General features: G+C 53.4%; 1 protein-coding gene across 2 annotated transcripts; it reads right to left on the reverse strand.

The window, feature by feature from the left end:
• Positions 1 to 6: 6 nt before the first annotated feature.
• Ism2 (isthmin 2) lies at positions 7 to 19,083 on the reverse strand. Of its 2 annotated transcripts, XM_006990329.4 has the most exons (6): positions 18,801 to 19,083; positions 8,610 to 8,855; positions 6,875 to 7,238; positions 4,168 to 4,308; positions 3,796 to 3,879; positions 7 to 1,585 (listed from the first exon to the last, which is right to left on the reverse strand). In XM_006990329.4, the coding sequence occupies exons 1-6, from the start codon at positions 18,933 to 18,935 to the stop codon at positions 1,068 to 1,070; spliced, it is 1,488 nt and encodes a 495-aa protein (XP_006990391.4). In that variant the 5' UTR covers positions 18,936 to 19,083; the 3' UTR covers positions 7 to 1,067. The 2 variants fall into 2 exon arrangements, with proteins under 2 accessions (XP_006990391.4, XP_042116920.2); XM_042260986.2 differs by lacking the exon at positions 3,796 to 3,879 and having other exon boundaries at positions 18,801 to 19,039.
• Between the last annotated feature and the right edge of the window lie 118 nt (positions 19,084 to 19,201).

Genomic DNA, 19,201 nt, shown 5'->3' on the forward strand with positions numbered 1-19,201 from the left:
AGTGTGTGAAAATAAAGTGCTTTACTTCCGAGGATCCTAGGACAGCTTCCAGACAGCCGTGGAGGGGGCTGGAACTCAAGTCCCCTGCCAAGTCCTTCTGGGGGGGGGGGGAGATTTGTGAATGGAGACACAAGTATTAGGGCTTCAGACATTTCAGCTCCAGAGAAGACGAAGAAGTGCGGTTTGGGGGATGAGAAGAGCCCGGGAAGAGGCCCAGGTGTGTTGGGAGCCAAAGGGCACGTCTCCGGACCCCAAGGCCAAATCCCGTGCTTCCGGTGGCGCCATGAGGGAGCTTTAGGTGGGCCGCAGCTGTGGGTACTGACACCACACATCGAACACTGGGACCTGTCTGTCCCGTCGTGTTCCTGGCTTAACAGCCACGACAGGCACATGAGCCCCTCCTGAGCCCACCCCACGCCTGGCTGCCATGGCCGTGGCATCCTGCACATCCCTTCCATCTGGGGACCGAACCAAGGAGGATGACCAGAAACAGCAGGTGGTTCCCTGCCTCAAATCAACACCCCGCCTCGGCTCAGCTGTCCTCTCAAGCCCCCAGGACCTCACAGCACGGGACGAGGCACAAGAGGCTGTGCGCCACCCATGGACAAGGAGGAGTGGTCACCCTGGATCTGCTAGCCCAGCAGAGAGCAGCTGTAGGGTCCGACGAAAGGACTGTGTGTGTCCCCCGCCCCCACGCTCTGCCTCAACGGGCCACAGGGTGGGGGGGGGGGGTCTGAGGGATTCACAGCAGATCCTGGGAACTTGGGTGCAGCATCATCGGGAGCATCCTGTCTCAGTCCTGAGCAGAGGGAGAGGCAGAGGGGCCCCGTTCTGCAAGAAAGGGAAAAGGGCCCAGGCCAGACTGGGACGGCGCCTCCCCGTCAGACGCAGATGCATTCCCTCACACACCCTCCAACGTTCTCACCAGTCCTTGAGATATCTGGGCTCTCCTGACTCAGGGTCACAAGAGGGGGTATGCGGACCAAAGGACCTCTCAGATGAACCCTAACACTTGCCCAGTGCCCAGCAGGAGCAGGGCAGGGGAGGCAGAAGGACCGTTCTCCTCCTCAGTACTCTTTGGCTTCCTGCAGCTGGGCCAGGTACTCTTCCTCGGGTGGGTTGTCTGCGCAGGCCCGGCCATTGTTGGGGGGACGCACGGTGTGGTAGCGACTCCAGTCTCCCTTGCACAGGATCCAGGGCAACCTATCCACCTTGAAGTGCAGCTCGGGGGAGAAGTCGGTGCTGACGAGGTCCGGAGCCCCGGCCCCCTTGCCCCGGGTCAGCAGCCGGCTGCCCTCGTCGTAGCAGCAGTGCTGGGCGGCCAGGGTGCTGCTCTCCCCCGACAGCATGGAGCGGAGGCAGAAGCGGGCTGTGGGCTGGTAGATGTCCAGGCGCTCCCGTGGGCCGCTGGCATCCCGCCACTGGAAGCTGCGCCCCTGATGCTCATCCCGCAGGCTCACGGCACTGTACACAGCCTCCAGCGGGTACGCGCAGGGGCAACTGGGCAGGTCCTGGAGGACTTGGCTCAGGTACCTCGCGAGGAAGTCACTCTTGCAGTTCAGCCACTTCTCACAGCTGTCCACGTCTGCAGAGGGTAAGGAGGCACAGGGGAGGGCTGATCAGAGTAGGGAGGAGGCTGATCAAGGTCAGTCACGCGGAGAAGAAAGTCCAAGCCCCCCCGCTGGGGGCAAAGGCATGGCCCAGGAGGGTCTCTGGGTCAGAAGTAGGACTCAAGAAAGATATAAGCGCAGGAAAGGGACACCCCACACCATCCAGGCACCTCAACACTGGCATCATCTCTTTAGGTTCTGGGCCGTGGGAAAGATCTTGGGATCACGGAAGGGGGTTGGGATAAGTAGGAATGTGACAAGGACTTTTTTTTTTTTTTTTTTTTTTTTTGCTGTTTTTGTCCTACAAGGCAGGGTCTCAGATTCTAAGCTGGCCTCAAACGCACGATGTAGCTGAGGATGACTCCGAACTTCTGATCCTCCCGTGTCTATCTCCCAAGTGCTAAGCTTGCTGGCATCCACTACCATGCCCAGTTGATGCCCTGCTGGGACTGAACCCAGGCTCCATGAGTGCTAGGCAAGCTTCCCATCAACTGAGCTACATCTCCAGGGAAGGATGGCAGCTTTCTTTTGTTTTCCATTTTTCGTTTTATGTGCATGGGTGTTGGCCTACATGTATGTCTGTGTATCACGTATGTGCAGAACCCATGGAGGACAAAAGAGCATGTCAGATCCTCTGAGACTGAAGCCCCCATGTGGGTGCTGGGAATGGAACCTTGGTCCTCTGGAAGAACAGCCAGTGTGCTCTTAACAGTTCAGTCATCTCTCCAGCTCAAAAAGGCAACAGGGTTTTGATTTTGTTTTGTTTGTCTGTTTGTTTGAAACAGGGCTTCTCTGTGTAACAGCCCTGGCTGTCCTGGAACTTGCTTGGGACAAGTTTTTTTTAACGAAAAAACATTTCAATGTTTTGACTAATCTGCTCTCCTCCTCTCCTTTTTCCCCTTCCTTCCTTCCTTCCTTCCTTCCTTCCTTCCTTCCTTCCTTCCTTCCTTCCTTCCTTCCTTCCTTCCTTCCTTCCTAAAGGAAACAAGGTCTCATGTAGCCAAGGTTACCCTTGAACTAATCTACTTGCTTCCATCTGCTGATCAATAATCCTCCTCCTCCTCTTTCTCCTTCTTCATTTGTTTCTTGTTGTTATTTTCCCAAACAGAGTTTCTCCTTGTAGCCCTGACTACCCTGGAACTCACTCTGTAGACCAGGCTGGCCTCAGACTCAGAAATCTGCCAGCCTCTGCCTCCCGAGTGCTGGGATTAAAGGTATGTGCTCCGCCACCACCCAGCTGATTAATTCTTTTTAAAAAATAATTTATTTATTCTTATTTTATGTGCACTGATGTTCTGCCTGCATGTATGTCTGTGTGAGGGTGTCCGATCTTGGGAGTTACAGAGAGGTAGCGTGACTGCCCCGTGGGTGCTGGGAATTGAACCAGGTCCTCTGGAAGAGTCCTCAGTGTTCTCAACCATCTCTCCAGCCCCCCAGCTGCCTTTCTTAGGGCGTGGACCCTTGGTGAGTTAGTTGCTCAGCTGTTGTGAGCTTCCTGTGGCTCCCGACATCCGCTGACTCCCCCCACCCCCACCCCCACCCCCCGCAAAATGGAACCTCAGAGTCTGGCCACACCGACCAAGGGACCCTTTCCTGTGGCTCTCAGACCTTCACACGGCACTCTGTAGTACTGTGCTCATGCAGGCCATGTGTCCCCCCGGGAAACTTGACCTCTCTGAGGACAGATGCCAGGCCTCCTCCAGGAAGCCTCAGCCTTAGCGTAGGCCCAGGTACGTGACACAAGTTCGGGAAGCTTCCATGTCACTCATGTAGAATTTAGACTCGTGAGCCACGCCTTTGGGGGTGCAGGTGAGGCCCAGGAGCACCAACAGGGAGCCCCCGCGGCTCTCGTGGAGCATCCCTGGACGTTGGAACCCTGGCTCAGTCTGACAAGGTACCTCCCTAGACAGAGTCGGCCAGGGGCCTCCAAAGAATAACCAAGGAGTAGAAACAGAAGGCCCCTCTTCCCCTTACCCCTCCCCCCCAGCATCCCCTAGCTCTGGGGTTCCCATCGAGCCCCCCCCTCCCTGGTAGGAACCTGGAGGTAGGCAAGGATACTTGCTTACAATCTCTCCCGTAGGAAGGTCTGCTCAGTGACGCCGGCTACACAGTGATGCCCCCGTCCTCCCAAGAGAGAGGCTCCCCGAGACCCAGCGGCAAGGTCTAGCCCCCCTCCCCCACTGACCTGGATCAAGCATATCCGTAGCATTGTGGGCTAGGGGCTGCCACCCCTCACTGGGAAAGCCCAAGGTGTGCTCGTCTTCGGTGCCTTTGGGAAGAGAGGAGGCCAGGCTGGTGGCGCCCCAGGGCACCTCTGTGCTCCCGACAGATAGGGGAGCCCAGCCCTCACTAGGTCCTCGGTGCCCACAGCATCTGGGACAGGCCTGGGACAGGACCACCATTATGCGTGAGCTTCCGGTACCGGTCTCCGAAGCCCACCCCTCCTCCATACATCCCGTTTTCACATTCTCTCTTGGGGGGCGGGGGGGGGGAAGCCAGCTCACGGCGTGAGCCACATTAGCCACTCTCCTCGGGCAGGGGCTGGAGCTCATCTCACCAGGACAGGGGGCCAGGTCGCAGGCCCGGGACTCGGTGGCGGTACAGGCGTAGCCGCAGGGCCGAGTTCTCTGCTGGCTGCCGCTGCGGCAGCTCCCACTGCAGGGGGACCAGGGGCTCCACTCCTCCTGAGGCTCATCGTCTGCGAGGAAGGAGAGGACCAGGATGAGTGTACTCAGCCCCCCGGGCACGCCCGTGCCGATTAGCAGAAGGCACCCCTTGATCCCTGGCCAAATGTACAGGGCATGATTGGATTCGAGCCCCACCCATCCCCTCAGCTAGACGGCCTTGCACAGTGAACAGACGGCCTGTGCAAATGCATTAGGGGGTCCTACGGAGACAGGACAAATTCTAACCACCCACCGTGTCAACCCAGGGATCCTTGGGACTAGAAGCCACCCGCCCGCTATCAGTGTGACCGTGGGCAAGTCCCTTACATTTCTGAGCTAGTGATTTTATGCCCATCAAAAGCAAGGAAGAGGGCTGGAGGGATGGCTCAGAGGTTGAGAGCACTGACTGCTCCTCCAGAGGTCCTGAGTTCAATTCCCAGCAACCACACGGTGGCTCACTGCCATCTGTAATGAGATCTGGTGCCCTTGTCTGGCCTGCAGACACACATGCAAGCAGAACACTGTATACAAAAAAAAAAAAAAAAAAGCAAGGAAGAGCGGTTGACAGTTCTTATCTAGCATGCACAAAAAAAGCCCTGGGTTCCACCCCCAGCACCAGGTGTGTTGGTGAATGCCTGCCATCTCGGCAGTGGGGACACGGAGGAAGAAGGGTGAGAAATCCAAGATCACCCCTGACTATATATTAAGTTCGAAGCCAGCCTGGGCCTCAGGCTACTCGGTCCTAAATAATAACAAAGAGAAGTCGGAGTCAGAAATCAAGGGTGGTAATACTTTCCTAGGTCTGGGATTATTAAAGATTCCCCTGATTCCCCTTCTTTCTCGGAGAGAGCGCAGACACCCGGGCCCAGGCAGGCCTGTACTCTGAGTCTCCGTGTGGAACCCCGCAGGTCTGGCACACTGGTCCTCCCTAGCTTCCAAGGCAGGCCTCAGGCCAGCTGGCGCCAGCAGTTGGAGGACGATGAATGGGGGAAAAGCTGAGACTCCTGAAAGGTCTGTTTACATCAGTTTAGGAAATTGGGAAGAGCTTGTCAGGACTTAAGTCCTAATCCCTTGGCACCACAGCAGTCCGATAACAAGACCTCGGGGCTTCCGGCAGAGTGAGTGAGACTATGTTCTCAGAGGCAATGGGAAGGACGACAGGAAAAGTACAAATGGCCATCCCAGCAGGAGGGATAAGGAGAGCCAGGAAGCTCTTTTATCACTTGCTGACACTTTATGTGCATATTTTTGGCGTGTGTATGTGCGTGGCATGAGTGCCTGTGTGTTCACAGATGTGGAGGTACACATGGTTGGGGGGGGGTACGAGTGTGCCTGTGTGGGTGGGCCCAAGGTTGAAACGGGGTATCTTCTTATGATAACTTTCTACCTTACACACTGACGCAGGGCCCCTTGCTAAACCCAGAGCTGGCCACACAGCTACTGTGGCCAGTCAGCTTACTCTGGGGATTGCCCGTCTCTGCCTTTGTCCGCTGGGAATACAGGTGGGCTGCCACGCAACTGGCTTTTTGTTTTTTTTTGAGACAGGGATTCTCTGTGTGGCCCTGGCTGTCCTGGAACTCACTCTGTAGACCAGGCTGGCCTTGAACTCAGAGATCCAGCTGCCTCTGCCTCCCCAAGGGCTGGGATTAAAGGCGTGCGCCTCCATCGCCTGTCATTTTCTCTCCATAAGAGTTGAGCTCTGGGGCTGGAGAGATGGCTCAGAGGGTAAGAGCACCGGTTGCTATTTCAGAGGACCCGGGTTCAATTCCCAGCACCCACGTGGCAGCTCACAACTGTCTGTGGCTCCAGTTCCAGGGCACCCGACACCCTCACACAGACATACATGTAGGTAAAACACCAATGCACATAAAATAAATTTTTTTTTTAAAAAAAAGAGTTGAACCCTGGTCCTCATACATGCATTTCAGGCCCTTCAGCCCTTGAGTCATCTCAACAGTTGTTTTATTTTTTGAGGCAAGGTCTCAAGGGAGCTCAGGCAGGCCTGGAACTCCCTACATAGACCAGGCTTGCCTCTAACTCTCAGTCTCCTGCCTCAGCCTCCTGAGTGCTGAGGCTGGGGTTGTGTACCACCCTACCCGACTATATAGAAGCTTGTTTATTCACTCTTACACCCAACCCCACGTCATTCAGATACATGCTTACTGTTTCAGAGGGGACAGAACTGAGACCCAGCGGGGTGACGAGACTTGCCTGGGAACACTCTAACCAGCAGGGTCAGACGTCAAACTCACAATCTCAAAATGAGATTCATTGTGAGTGGTAAAACAGAGTATTTTTCAGTTGTTTTTTTTTTTTTTTTTTTGAAACTGACAAATATGAGTATTTATGTTATGAAGTAGCTTTTGCCCAGAGGAGCTCAGGGCTACAGTGCAAGTCAAGTGTTGGAGGGAAAAAATTTAATTCTAGCACTGTTAGGTTGGAGCTTTCAACAGTAACTGCAGAGGTCCAGGCTGCTGGCCTGCCCAGGTCTCCGGGCCTGGGAAGCTCTCCTCCTCCTCCTCCTGCTCCCCCTTGACCCCATTCCCACTCAGGACCCTGTAGGGCAATAGCAGAGGAGGCCAAGCCAGGCCCACTCACCATAGCTGTCTGGCTCCGTGAAGTCCCGGTCCCGAGGACCTAACCAGCCATAGTCCCAGTTGTCTGTGGCCCCACTGGACCAAGGCTCCTCTTCCTCCTCCTCCTCTTCACTGCCCTCCTGGTTCTCACCATCACCATACTCTGCAGCATAGGCCTTTTCTTCTTCCTCCTCCACTTCCCCGGGGGCTGTGTCTTTGAGGCCGGTGTCTCCTTCTTCACCTTCCTGGTAGCCCCAGAAGAGGGGCCAGAAGAGCTCCCTGGTGGGCCACCAGCTGGGGGCGCGCAGGGGCCAGACAGGGCTGGGTTCAGAAGGCAGGTCCATCTCTACCTCAGCCTGGGGATCCTGCACCACCTCGATGGTCACCTGTGGGAAGGGCAGGCGTGAGCCGGCCAGGCAGGCTCGGCAAAGGACCCCATCGAGAAGATGGGTTTGAACCGGAAGCCAAGGCCCATCTTGCCACGGAGCCTGTTATCCTCTGTGCCTGATCTTGGCCTCTCGGGGAACAAAGGGCATTGGCTAGGACCTCCTCTGTGTCAGAACCACCTGGGTGTAGACGAACGGGGTGGGGGTGGGGGTGGGGGGTGGATCCAGCAGGTGCCACGCCCACGAGTTTGGGAGAAGCTGTTTAGAATTCTGCCTCTACCACACATGGGCTGTCTGGCCTCAGGGACCACAAAGAGCCTAGAGCAGGGGGGGGGGGGGTGAGACGTCATGTGTCAGATCCCCCCAGAGTACCCTCTGTTGGTGCTGTGTTCCAACTGTACCAACCATGTAAATTAAACAAAATAAAATAAAAACCTAACCACCGCCATGAATGTGAACTTTAAAAACATTATTCTCGGGTACTTTCAAATAATAGGAGGTCACAGAACAAAATCTGGGGGGGCGGGGGAGGGGACAGTAAAATACAAAGAAGAAAATGAGCCAGATGTGGTGGCGCACGCCTTTAATCCCAGCACCCGGGAAGCAGAGGCAGGCGGATCTCTGAGTTCGAGGCCAGCCTGGTCTACAGAATGAGTTCCAGGTCAGGCAAGGCTACATAGAGAGACTGTGTCTTGACAAACAAAAGTATCACCTGCATTACATCACTAGCCGGGACACTTGTAATTTTTGTGTGTGCATGTTATTTTAATACAGGTAGACAGACAGACTTAAAATAAGTGTAGAACGGTCTGCACTTTTAAGCAGTCTTTCTTTCTTTTGGACAAAGTATTCTGCTCCACAAACAGCAAATCTGCTATTCTTGAAGATTCAGGATAGGCTGTAAAGGACACCGCTCCACTTCTGCCTGGCTTCCCTGAAACACCCTTCTGAGGGCTTTCCCATGCTCCAGCATCACCACCCCCCCCCCCCCCCCCCCCGCCCCATTCCAAACTGAATCCCTTCTTCTGCATGCAGTAAGGTTTTGGGGCCAAGAGGGGGTCACACCTGTAGGTCATGCCAGCAGGTCTCCACCACATTCCAGGACCCTCGGCAGTATCAGGGGCAGGGTGTCCGCGTACTCAGTCCTTAAGACAGCCCTACCAGGTTGCTGGATTTGTCTCTTGCTACATCCAGGGTCAAGGCTCAGGAGCCAAGAGACTTTCTAGCAAGGAGATGGGTAAATACTCTTCCCATACTGCATGAGGAGTCCACTGTCTTTACACAGCCACCGAGGGATAAGAATGAGGTTCAGTCATCAGCCTAGCCCCTCTCCGGAGATCCCGTAGACAAACACCTCCTCTACAGTCTCACCTGGATATTGGGGTTCGGGGCACTCAAGTCCGTGTTGGCCAATCCTGGCAGCTTCTGCAGCTCCAGCAGCAGGGGTGTGTGTTCCAGGGTCCTGGGAGGGGTGGCTGTACCCAGAGTCAGAGTGGCTGGCGGCTCAGGGAGGGTCTGACACCTGGGTTGACATGGTTCTGCCTGTAGGTGCTTTCCAGCAAATCCTGGTGTCTCCTCCTTATCCTGGGGAGAGCCGGGGTCTGGGGCAGGTGAGGCCTGGGGAGAGAGGGAAGGTGGAGTGACTAAGGTCAGAGTCTATCCCATGGGCCCTGGGAAGGGACTGGGCAAGGGAGGCAGGAGCCCTGGGTCTGGTTGTACCACACACTCGCCTGTGACAGAGAGCATCTGGAGTATGTGTTTGGAAAGTTTTAAGGGCCCTAGTGGATAAGTTGGGGGTACAGCCAGGCAGAAGATGGACTATGTTCACAAAGTGGTCTTTTTTTCAAGCCTGTGTGTGTGTGTGTGTGTGTGTGTGTGTGTGTGTGTGTGTGTGCCATACAGTGCTCTAGTGCACATGTGGAGATCAGAAAAGAAATTTTTGGGTTGGGGATTTAGCTCAGTGGTAAAGCACTTGCCTAGCAAGCGCAAGGCCCTGGGTTCAGTCCTCAGCTCCGGAAAAAAGAAAATGAATTTTCAGGAGTGGGTTCTCTTTTTCCATGTGGACTCCAGGGACAAAGCTCAGGTCACCCGGCTTGACAGCAATCCCCTTATCTACTGAGCATCAAAAGCTTTTGATGGCAGAGGCCTCCAGAGGCAGGGATGCACGGCACAGCCCAGCTCAATGCACTTACTTATTCTACAGATAAAGCGGCCCAGGAAGAGGAAATAGCTACCCACGACAGTAGCTCCAAAGTGCTCTTTTAGAGCCCCACCCCAGAGCCTTGTCTCTGCCTACTCTATATTCCCCCACACACACCCCGCCCCAAAGAGCAGAAAGGTTCCCAGGGAAGAGCCTGTTCACACTGGGGCGTGGGCAGCCAGCCTGCTCCTTCCCATAACCCAGACACCTGGCCCTGCCCTCAGCACCCACCCAGAGGCAAATTCCCTGGCCTCTCCTCTTGCCTGCTGGGCCTTGCACCTCTTTCCCTTTAAGTTTGCTCGTGTGACGGTCTGTCAGCCAGTCTGTCCTCCCCCAGTTGCCTCTCCTAGTCACTGCTCTATTGCTGTGAAGAGACACCATGACCAAAGCAACTTTCGTAAAGGAGAGCATTTCACTGGGGCTGGCTCACAGTTTCCGAGGCTTAGCCCATCACCATCGTGGTGGGGAGCGTGGTGGCAGGCAGGTGCTGGAGAAGTAGCCGAGAGCTCACCTCCTGATCCACAGGCTAAGAGAAAGAGAAGCTGGGCCTGGTGTGGGCTCTTGAAAGCTCAAAGCTCACCACCAGTGACGGGCTTCCTCCAAGGCCACACCTCCTAATCCTTCTCAAACAGTGCCACTCCCTGCATTCAGATGTGTGAGCCTATGGGGCCACTCTTTTTCAAGCCACCACAGTGCCGGAGCCAGCACTACCCTTTGTCCGCTGAGACGGTGAGGGGAAGGAGCCCCTGAATATTCCTCGCAGCTCCTCAGAATTCACCTCAGATGGCAGACATTAGGCAGTCTATGTCCGCTACCTATTTCTGTTCCCCAGGTTCATGGCAAGGCATCAGGAGCTCCTTCCAGACATGTCTCTGTGTGTCCTGCTCAGGCCACAGCCTTGCCCCTTCCCACCTTGTCCCTGGTGCGGCAGACGGCAACTGCTTCTGAAAATTCAGGAAAGAATGGACCCAAGGGCCAGTTCCACTTTCTACCAAGGCCTTCAACACGTACAGTGCCCTGCCAGATGAGAATGAGAATTCCTACAAAGAAGGCTTGGACTCTCCTTCAAGACATGTCCACGGCATGTAATGTGTAGTGGGTACTATTGTGTGTGTGTGAGTGTGCGTGTGTGTGTGTGTGTGTGTGTGTGTGTGTGTGTGAGCACAGATGCACATGTGTGTATGCTTGTGAAGGCTGGAGTATAGCTTTGGCTGTCGTTCTTCAGATGCCATGTGCCTTTGAAAAATACTTTATTTTATTTTATATGGATGGGTGTTTTGCCTGCCTCTGCCTCTTGAGTACTGGGATCAAAGGTGTACACAACACATCTGGCCCTATAAAGCATTTTACCAACTTAACGCTCCAGCCTCCCAGGCATTATTCTAACTATACATTTATTTATTTATTTATTTATTTATTTATTTATTTATTTATTTATTTATTTTGTTGTTTGTTTGTTTGACAGGGTCTCATGCAGCTGAGGCTGGCCTTGAACACCTGACCTTCCTGTTTCTACCTTACAAGTGTGTGCCACCATATTTGTTTTTATGTGGTGCCAGAGACGGATCCCAGGGCTTCATATATGCAAGCTGAGCAGTCCACTACCTGAGCCACACCCCCAGTCTCCCAAATACAATGTTACTCACTGCATCTCCCCAACAATACCTACAGATGCGGGGCAGTAGTGTGCCGCACGCACACACCACATGCATGCATGCACGCCTTTAATCCCAGCACTCAGGAGGCAGAGCCAGGTGGATCTCTGTGAGTTCAAGGTCAGCCTGGGCTACAGAGCGAGATCCAGGACAGGCACCAAAACTACACAGAAAAACCCTGTCTCAAAAAACCAAAAAAAAAAAAAAAAAAAAAATCTACCAGCAGACAGGTACTAGCTCCCATTCCATCTTTACAGACAACAGCTATGAAGGAGGAAGGTACACCGAGGGCAAAAAACCTTCCTGAAGTCACATAGCTGTTTAGTGGTAGAGCCAGGATTTGAATCAGGCCCTCTGGGGCCAGGGTTCATACTCCTTGCCATCATGCTATATGACTACAGGTTGATAATATTGAGTCTGTCCCCTTTCAGTCTAACTGCTCAATCAGTCTAGACCTCTCTCTTTCTCTCTCTCTCTCTCTCTCTCTCTCTCTCTCTCTCTCTCTCTCTCCCCCTCCCTCCCTCCCTCTCTCCCTCCTTCTCTTCTTGTAAAGTTGAAAACAGATTCAAACTCCGCCTCTTCTACTTTGGATGTCCTTTCTGGGGTCCAGAGATATCTGCCTCCAAGGCTCCTACACCAGGCACCTCAGCTTAGGTCATCCCTCTGCCCTGTCAGCCTTGGGGGGCAGCCTCTTGCTGGGTCAAAGCACCACGGCCCATGTGGGTGGTGCAGAAGGGGGTTTCCCTCTGCTGATGCATCTGGAGACCTGAGCATCCCTGGTCCTGCCTTCCTGTGGCCCTCTGCTGATGCACCAGGAGACCTGAGCATCCCCGGCACTGCCTTCCTGTGGCCCTCTGCTGATGCACCAGGAGACCTGAGCATCCCTGGTACTGCCTTCCTGGAGCACACCCCTGTAACCCTGACTGTCCTGACTGCTTAGAAGCGCCACTCTGCTGCAGCCTCAGTCCCAGACGGGCAGTCGTGGGTGGCTTTGATAGCTTGTCTGGATGCCCTTGTCACAAGTAGGAGGAGGTGAGATACAGTGGTGAAGTTGTTTTCATCTGGGAACCATCTGCAAAGTCTGGAAACATGAGTGAGGGCGCTAATGGCCTGGGGTTTCTAGTGGCACCTAGTGGCCAGAGGCCAGAATTGCTGCCATGCGGAGAGGATGCCCCAGGCCAGAAAAGCCACCACTGGGGGGAAAAAATCCTCCTCCATCAGTAGCAACTACCCGATCTGAACTCTGACCTTTGCATCCTCATCTACAGCACAGGAACAGTGCTAGCCCAGACCCTGCTATCCTGAAGGCATGCAGAACATTCCTTCTCATCCCTCCTGCCATCTCCTCTCCCAGCTCCGAGGTCAACTAAGGCCAGGGGAAGCCCTGGTCTCGGGTCCTAGCTGCCCTTCCTCCTTGCTTTGCTCCAGGAACCTCTTGCTCTGGAAAGAAGTCCCTGGGGGAAGTGTTGAAGGGGTGGGGGTGGGGACAGAGAAGTCCTAGATGGGGGTCCCTCAGATTCGGGACCTAAGAAGAGCCAAATGCGGGTGGTTCCTGGAAGGTGACCCCAGGGACACTGCAGGGACCGGAAGAGTGGGGCTGGGGAAGGGAGGCAGCTAACAGAATGTCACCGAGCGGGACCATGGAGGGCAGCGGGAGCTCAATCCTAGTTGGCATCTTTGGGACCTGGGGTGGTGCCTGTACCTCTGTTACCCCACAGGGGGGGAAGGCTGGGGTGTGTATCTACCAATTTCATCAGGCATTGGTGGATTTCAGGCTAGCTGTGGACAGCTCTGGATAGACTCTCCATTAGTTAAAACAAAAACAAACCAACTCAGGCTGGGGCTGGAGAGGTAGCTTGGTGCTTAAGAGCACGGACTGCTTTTCCAGAGGACCCAGGTTCAATACCCAGCACCCACATGGCAGCTGACAACTGTCTGTAACTCTGTAACTTCTAGTCTCTGAGGGCATCAGATACACATATAGTGCATAGACATACATGCAGATAAAACATAAAATAACGATGATGATAATAATGGACACTGACACTGGGAAGTAAGGCTGGGAAGGACCTGAGCAGGACACCCAGAGTCCTGCCCTGTAACCAACCTCCAATGCACCAGAGTTCCCAGGCCTGGGCTAAACTCTACTTGCTGGCTGTCATTCACTCCAACCAGAAAGTTGCCTTCTTTGTTCCCTGTATCCCCAGCTCCTCCCGGGGCCTGATGTGTGCGCAGGAGCTCCGTAAGTAACTGCTGAGTGGGTAAACGAACCAGCAACCCTGAGAGGTGAACGAGACCTTCTATATGTTAGCGTTCTAGAGGGTGAGAAGCTCTGGGAAGATCTCAGAAGTGGCAATAACCACAGCAGGACACTTATGCATGACCACATACACACACACACACACACACACACACACACACACACACACACACACACACGCGCGCGCGCCCGGCTCATGGCAATGACTCATGTGTAAACACCCTTCTCATTCACAAGATGCTTCCACGTTCACCATCTTCTCAGGCACATGGCTGGAGTCACGTGACCTGACCTGGGTTCACATCGCAGCTTGCACACTTCACAGCTTTGTTCTGGGACAGCTATTGAACCTGCCCTTTGTGGAGCAGAGAAACAGCAGGGTCCGTCTGAGAGGGTTGCTGACTGGACTTCACCTGGTACCAGTAACCCAGAGGTGGCTCCAGTGGCTCCAGTGCAGAGGGGAGACAGGTTGAGTGCACCCTGTAGCCCTCTCTTGTGGAGTCCTGTGGTGGTTTGAAAGAGAATGGCCCCCAAAGGGAGTGGCGCCATTAGGAGGTGTGGCCTTGTTGGAGGAAGTGTGTCACTGGAGGGGGGGGAGTGGGCGGGCTTTGGGGTCTCTTTTTCTCAAGCTTCCCTCAGTGTGACAGTCAGCCGACTTCCCGTTGCCTCTGAGTCAAGATGTAGCCCTCTCAGCTCCAGCACCACATCTGCCTGCACGCCACCATGCTCCCCGCCATGATAGTGGACTGAACCTCTGAACTGTAAGCAAGCCACCCTAACGAAATGTTTTCTTTATAAGAGGTGCTGTGGTCTTGGTGTCTCTTCACAGCACTGAAAACCCTAACTAATACGAGTCCTTTCCATCTTATTTATTTATTTATTTATTTATTTATTTATTTATTTATTTATTTATTTATCTATCTATCTATCTATCTATCTATCTATCTATCTATCTATCTATCTATCTATCTATTTGTTTATCTATCTATCTATGTATCTATCTATCCATCCATTTATGTATTTATGTATGTATGTGTGTATGTATGTATGTATGTATGTATGTATGTATTTATTTATTTATTTATTTATTTATTTATTTATTTATTTATTTATTTATTTATCAAGACAGGGTTTCTCTGTGTAGTCCTGGCTGTCCTGGAACTCACACTGTAGACCAGGCTGGCCTCAAACTCAGAGATCCGCCTGCCTCTTCCTCCCGAGTGCTGGGATTACAGGTGTGCGCCACCCCTGTCCGGCCCCTTACATCTTTAGCCGGGTCTGAGTAGGCACTCCCACCGATGCCTCTGATCCAGACCCTCCTGGCAGATGCACTCGTGTGCTCTGAGTCTCTGACTTGTTTGAGAGTATCTGTCCAGGGGGCTGAAGAGATGACTGAGTTTGCTTCCTAGCACTCACGTAAGACAGCACCTAACCACCTGTAACTCCAGCTCCAGAGGATCCTGTCTGGCCTTCGAGAGCATCTGCCAATCATGTGCACATACCCACACACAGAGAACTAAAAATAGAATAATGTTTAAAGAATATCTGTCTATCGCCAGGTGTGGTGGGGCACATCTGTAATCCCAGCATTTGGGAGACTGGGGTAAGTGGACCAAGGGCTCAAGGCTAGCCTGGCCTACACGGTGAGACCCTGTCTCAAGAACAAATAAACAACCAATAAACAAACAAATACATGACCTGTCCTTCCTTGCAAGACCACCTCTCTTATCTGCTAAGTTCCCATCTGGCTCTCATAGCACATGTTCAAATACATAGCTCCATTCTCTTGGTAGACACTGTCAAACCTTTCCTCTTTCTGTCTTTTCCTTCTGTTGCATTCTCTCTCTCTCTTACACACACACACACACACACACACACACACACACACACACACACACTCCCTGGCACTGACCCAGGTGCTTCCAGATGGGATCACTATTCCGATCCCCTTCCCCACCACAGGGCCAACTCTGCCCACTGGGCTGTTCCCACCCCTTCTGTGCCCCAGGGGCCAGGAGCTTGTCCCATCCACATCTTTTATCTCTTGTCTTTTTTTTAAAATCACTATAATAATACAATACAATATAATATTGTTATTGTTGTTTGGAGAGAGGGTCTTACACAATCTAGGCAGACAGACCTCAGACTCAATATGTAGCAAAAAAAAAATGACCTTGAACCTTTGATCTTTTGCTTCATCCAATTCCCCACCACCCTGTCCCCTACCCCTCTCTTAACTTTCTCACACCTTGCTAGGGTGCCAGGGTGAGGTGCCCAGGGGCATAAAATGGAGTCTGATTCTGGCCATATACTAGGTTAGTTACTGGGCCCACTGTCTGTTTCTGCCTCCCTACATGAGAATAAAGAGGCCAGCCTCAGTGAGTGTCTGGGTGGCATTTGTATCTCCACAGGACAAGAGGCAGGGCTATGGCATATTGTGCCTGACCAGCTCTCAACACACCAGGCCCCTGCCCTTGGGAATGACTGAATGATCGATCGTATCTTCCTTCTCACTGTTGGGATTACAGGGGTGTTCAACTGCATCTGGCGCCAGGGCCTCTGGATTGATCTGAAGTGGGGTTTCTCGGCAATGACCAGGGGAGCCAGGTGAAACACATTGGCAATCCCAGCGGTCAGGAGGCTGGGGTGGGACTGTCATCAATTGGAGGCCAGCCTGGGCTATGTAGTGAGTTCCAGGCTGGCCTAGACTTTAGGGTAAGAGTCTGCCTCAGAAAAGCAGACCCCCCTCCCTCCCCTAAATAACCAAAGAAATAAAATGATGCAGGCATGGGGTGGGATGTGTTTCTCTCAGGAAACAATGTGGCAACATCTGGCACTGCAACCAACATCTGGTCACCATCAGATAAGCAGCTTGGGACATGCTATGTAAAGATGGATCAACACCTTTCTGGAACATCTCTTCATGGCCGGCCCTGCTCCTGCCTATATTTGCCATCTCTCTGATTTGAGTTTTCTTGTAGACAGGATCTTGCCACATAGCCAGGAATGACCTTCAGTTTGTGGGTCCCCTGCCTCAGCTTCCCGAATTGTGGGATTACACTTTCTGATTTTAGTTGTGTGGATCCACTGAGGAACCAGATTATTGGACAGATCAGTTATTTCCGACTTAGCACCCAGGTCCCAGGGATAGCCGTCTGCATTTACTCAATAGGACCCTTCACTTGAAATTACAAATTTTGGAAACATACACCAGTGTGTTCATGGGGATGATGCAGCCCCGTTTTTACTTTCTGATTATTTATTTTTCTCATCATGTAGCTCTGGCTGGCCTAGAACTTGCTATGGAAACCAAGTCGGCCTTGGACTTGGGGCAATCTTTCTACCTCCATCTCCTGAGTGCCAGGATGACAGGTGAGCTCAGCCACCACTGGATAGCCCCTCTTAAACGTGAGAAAAGTATCTAAGGTGAGTCATATGCTTAATGACACTGTGGACCAGACCCCTAGTCCCTAAATTCCAAGTCTGTTTTTTCTTTCAGGCACTAATTTGTGTCTAGAGATTTTGTTGTCTTGAGATAGGGTTGTCTCTGTAGCCCAGGCTGGCCTGGAACTCACAGAGATCCTCCTGTCTCTCTGCCTCCTGAGTGCTGGGATTAAAGGTGTGTGCTGCCATGGCCAGCTGTGTTTAAGTATTTTTTTTCTTTTTAAGAGTGTGCCAGGTTGTATCCTGGGCCTAAGAATACAATTCTGACTCTAACATAACGCATCCCTTCATACTAAAACATACAAGAAAGGATTTCCGCATGAAGTGATGAGTTAAAATAGGAACTACGAATGCCAAGAGAATGGAAATAAGACCAGTTTATTTTTTATTAATTTTATTCTATTTTGAGACAGGGTCTCACATGGACCAGGCTGGTCTCACACTCGGTATGTAGCTGAAAATGGCCTTGAGCATCTCATCGTCACGCCTAAACCTGGGGGGTTAACATGCCTGTGTCACGATGACCTACCAAGCCAATTTAATTTGCTCACCATCATTATCTTCCTCGGGTTCACAGAGAGACTGACCTAAAGTCTCTGGGTTTTTTTTTGTTGTTGTTGTTTGTTTGTTTTGTTGTTGTTTCTAGTTATTTCATTGCTTTGTTTTTGTTCTCTTTCTTTGAGACACATGTGGCTATAGAGCTCAGACTAGCCAGAGACTTTATATAGCACATATCGGCCTCAAACCTGTGAGCCTCCTCCTTCGGGACCCTGAATTCCATTATTCCAGGTGTTCAGTGGCACATCCAGCTCAGAAATCCCTGCATGTGTCCACATTGGTGTTTCTCAACAATGGCCAGGTAGCTAGCGGTGTGTCCCCCGGGAAACATTTGACAGCGGCTGGCTCTCCAGCAGTAGGGAAACTGGTAAGCATCTCGCAGAACATAGGACACCTACCCCCCAGGACAACAAATTCCAGGCCTCAGAATGACGACGGCAGCTTTACTTCCAACCCTGTGATTTACAGGATGCATTCCTATCAGGGGAAAGCGGGGAACTCGAGGAGAAAAAAAAATGTCTTAGAGGTGCAATGACTTGTGATACTTAAGGGGCAAAAAGTTAAGGCAGCCTTCCCGGGCTCTAACAGTATGGTGCAAACTCCTGCCCAAGTCCGGCAATCACCACCTCCCTATTTCCTACAGGTCTCTCAGTTTTCTTCCCTGTCTTAGACATAAGGATCTTCCTCCAGAATAGCTCAGGAAAAGAAGGACCCAGCAGGCTGGCTCTTGAATACAAACAAGCCTCCATGGGAATAGGGAAACTCTGCTGAGCGGATGGCATCGGATGGCATCGGGCCGGACCGCAGAGCCTTGGTGACCCAAACAGCGTCATCAACTGTCGTTTCCAATACAGCCAGCACCCTCTCACCTTGTTCTTCTATCTTAGGACCCTACATTCCTTGTGGAAACGTCTGGCTGACGCTCACCCCCAGCAAGGTGCAGAACTCCCTTGATTACCTTAGCCTGCCCCAACTCTCAATGGGAAACTCGATTCCTTGGCTGATTAGAATTCAGGGGCTGCTGCAGGGGATCACCTGGCCCACCTCGGCAGCCCCAAGCCACCACTCCACAGAGCTGAGCTCAGAGCTCCGGAGTCTCCCCTTTCCACCCTGCTTTGACTTCTCAGGACGGTGTGGCTGCGGGTGAAGTTCGCTCAGGGCGAGGAAGGGGTGCGCGGTGGGACCCTGGAAGTCGGGCTACTGCAGAGCAGGCACCAAAGTCAACTTTCTCCTCGGCAGCCTGCGCGTTACAGCGCCTCCAGGGCTCCCGGCCACGCGTGGGGAGTGTAAACTCCTGCAGGCTCAGTGCACCTGGCCCCCATCACCGGTGGATCTCTTGAGTTCGAGGCCAGCCTGGTTCCAGGACGGCCAGGGCTACACAGAGAAACCCTGTCTGCCCGAAGGATCCAGCCCGTTCTGTCCCTCCAGCCCCAATGATCACTCACCTCCACCATCCTCGAGGGGCCGTGGGGTCCGGGACCCCGCTTCCTCAGGGGTAGCCCTCGGCCGGCGGCCAGGAGCGCAGCCAACAGCATCAGGGCGCGCGGGAGCCGCGGCGTTCGCACGGGCGGTGGCCGCATCGTCTCTCCGCCCGCGCGCGCGAGGCTGCTCTGCGGGAGCCGCCGGACTCGGGGGCGCGCGTTCGTGCCGCGCCGCGCCGCGCCTCCTCCAGGGGCCGGAGCGCGCGCCGGGAGCGGCGGGAGCGCGCGCTCCGGGGGCGGGAGGGCGGCGGGGTGTGTGTGTGGGGTGGGGAGGAAGGGGCGCGGCCGGTGAGCGCGGGTCCGCGAGCGAGGTCAGTGGCCCTGCTGTCCCCCGCCCTCCCCGAGGGGGCCCCTCGGCGCCCGCG

Source organism: Peromyscus maniculatus, chromosome 14 (genome assembly GCF_049852395.1).
Source record: "Peromyscus maniculatus bairdii isolate BWxNUB_F1_BW_parent chromosome 14, HU_Pman_BW_mat_3.1, whole genome shotgun sequence".
NCBI lineage: Eukaryota > Metazoa > Chordata > Mammalia > Rodentia > Cricetidae > Peromyscus > Peromyscus maniculatus.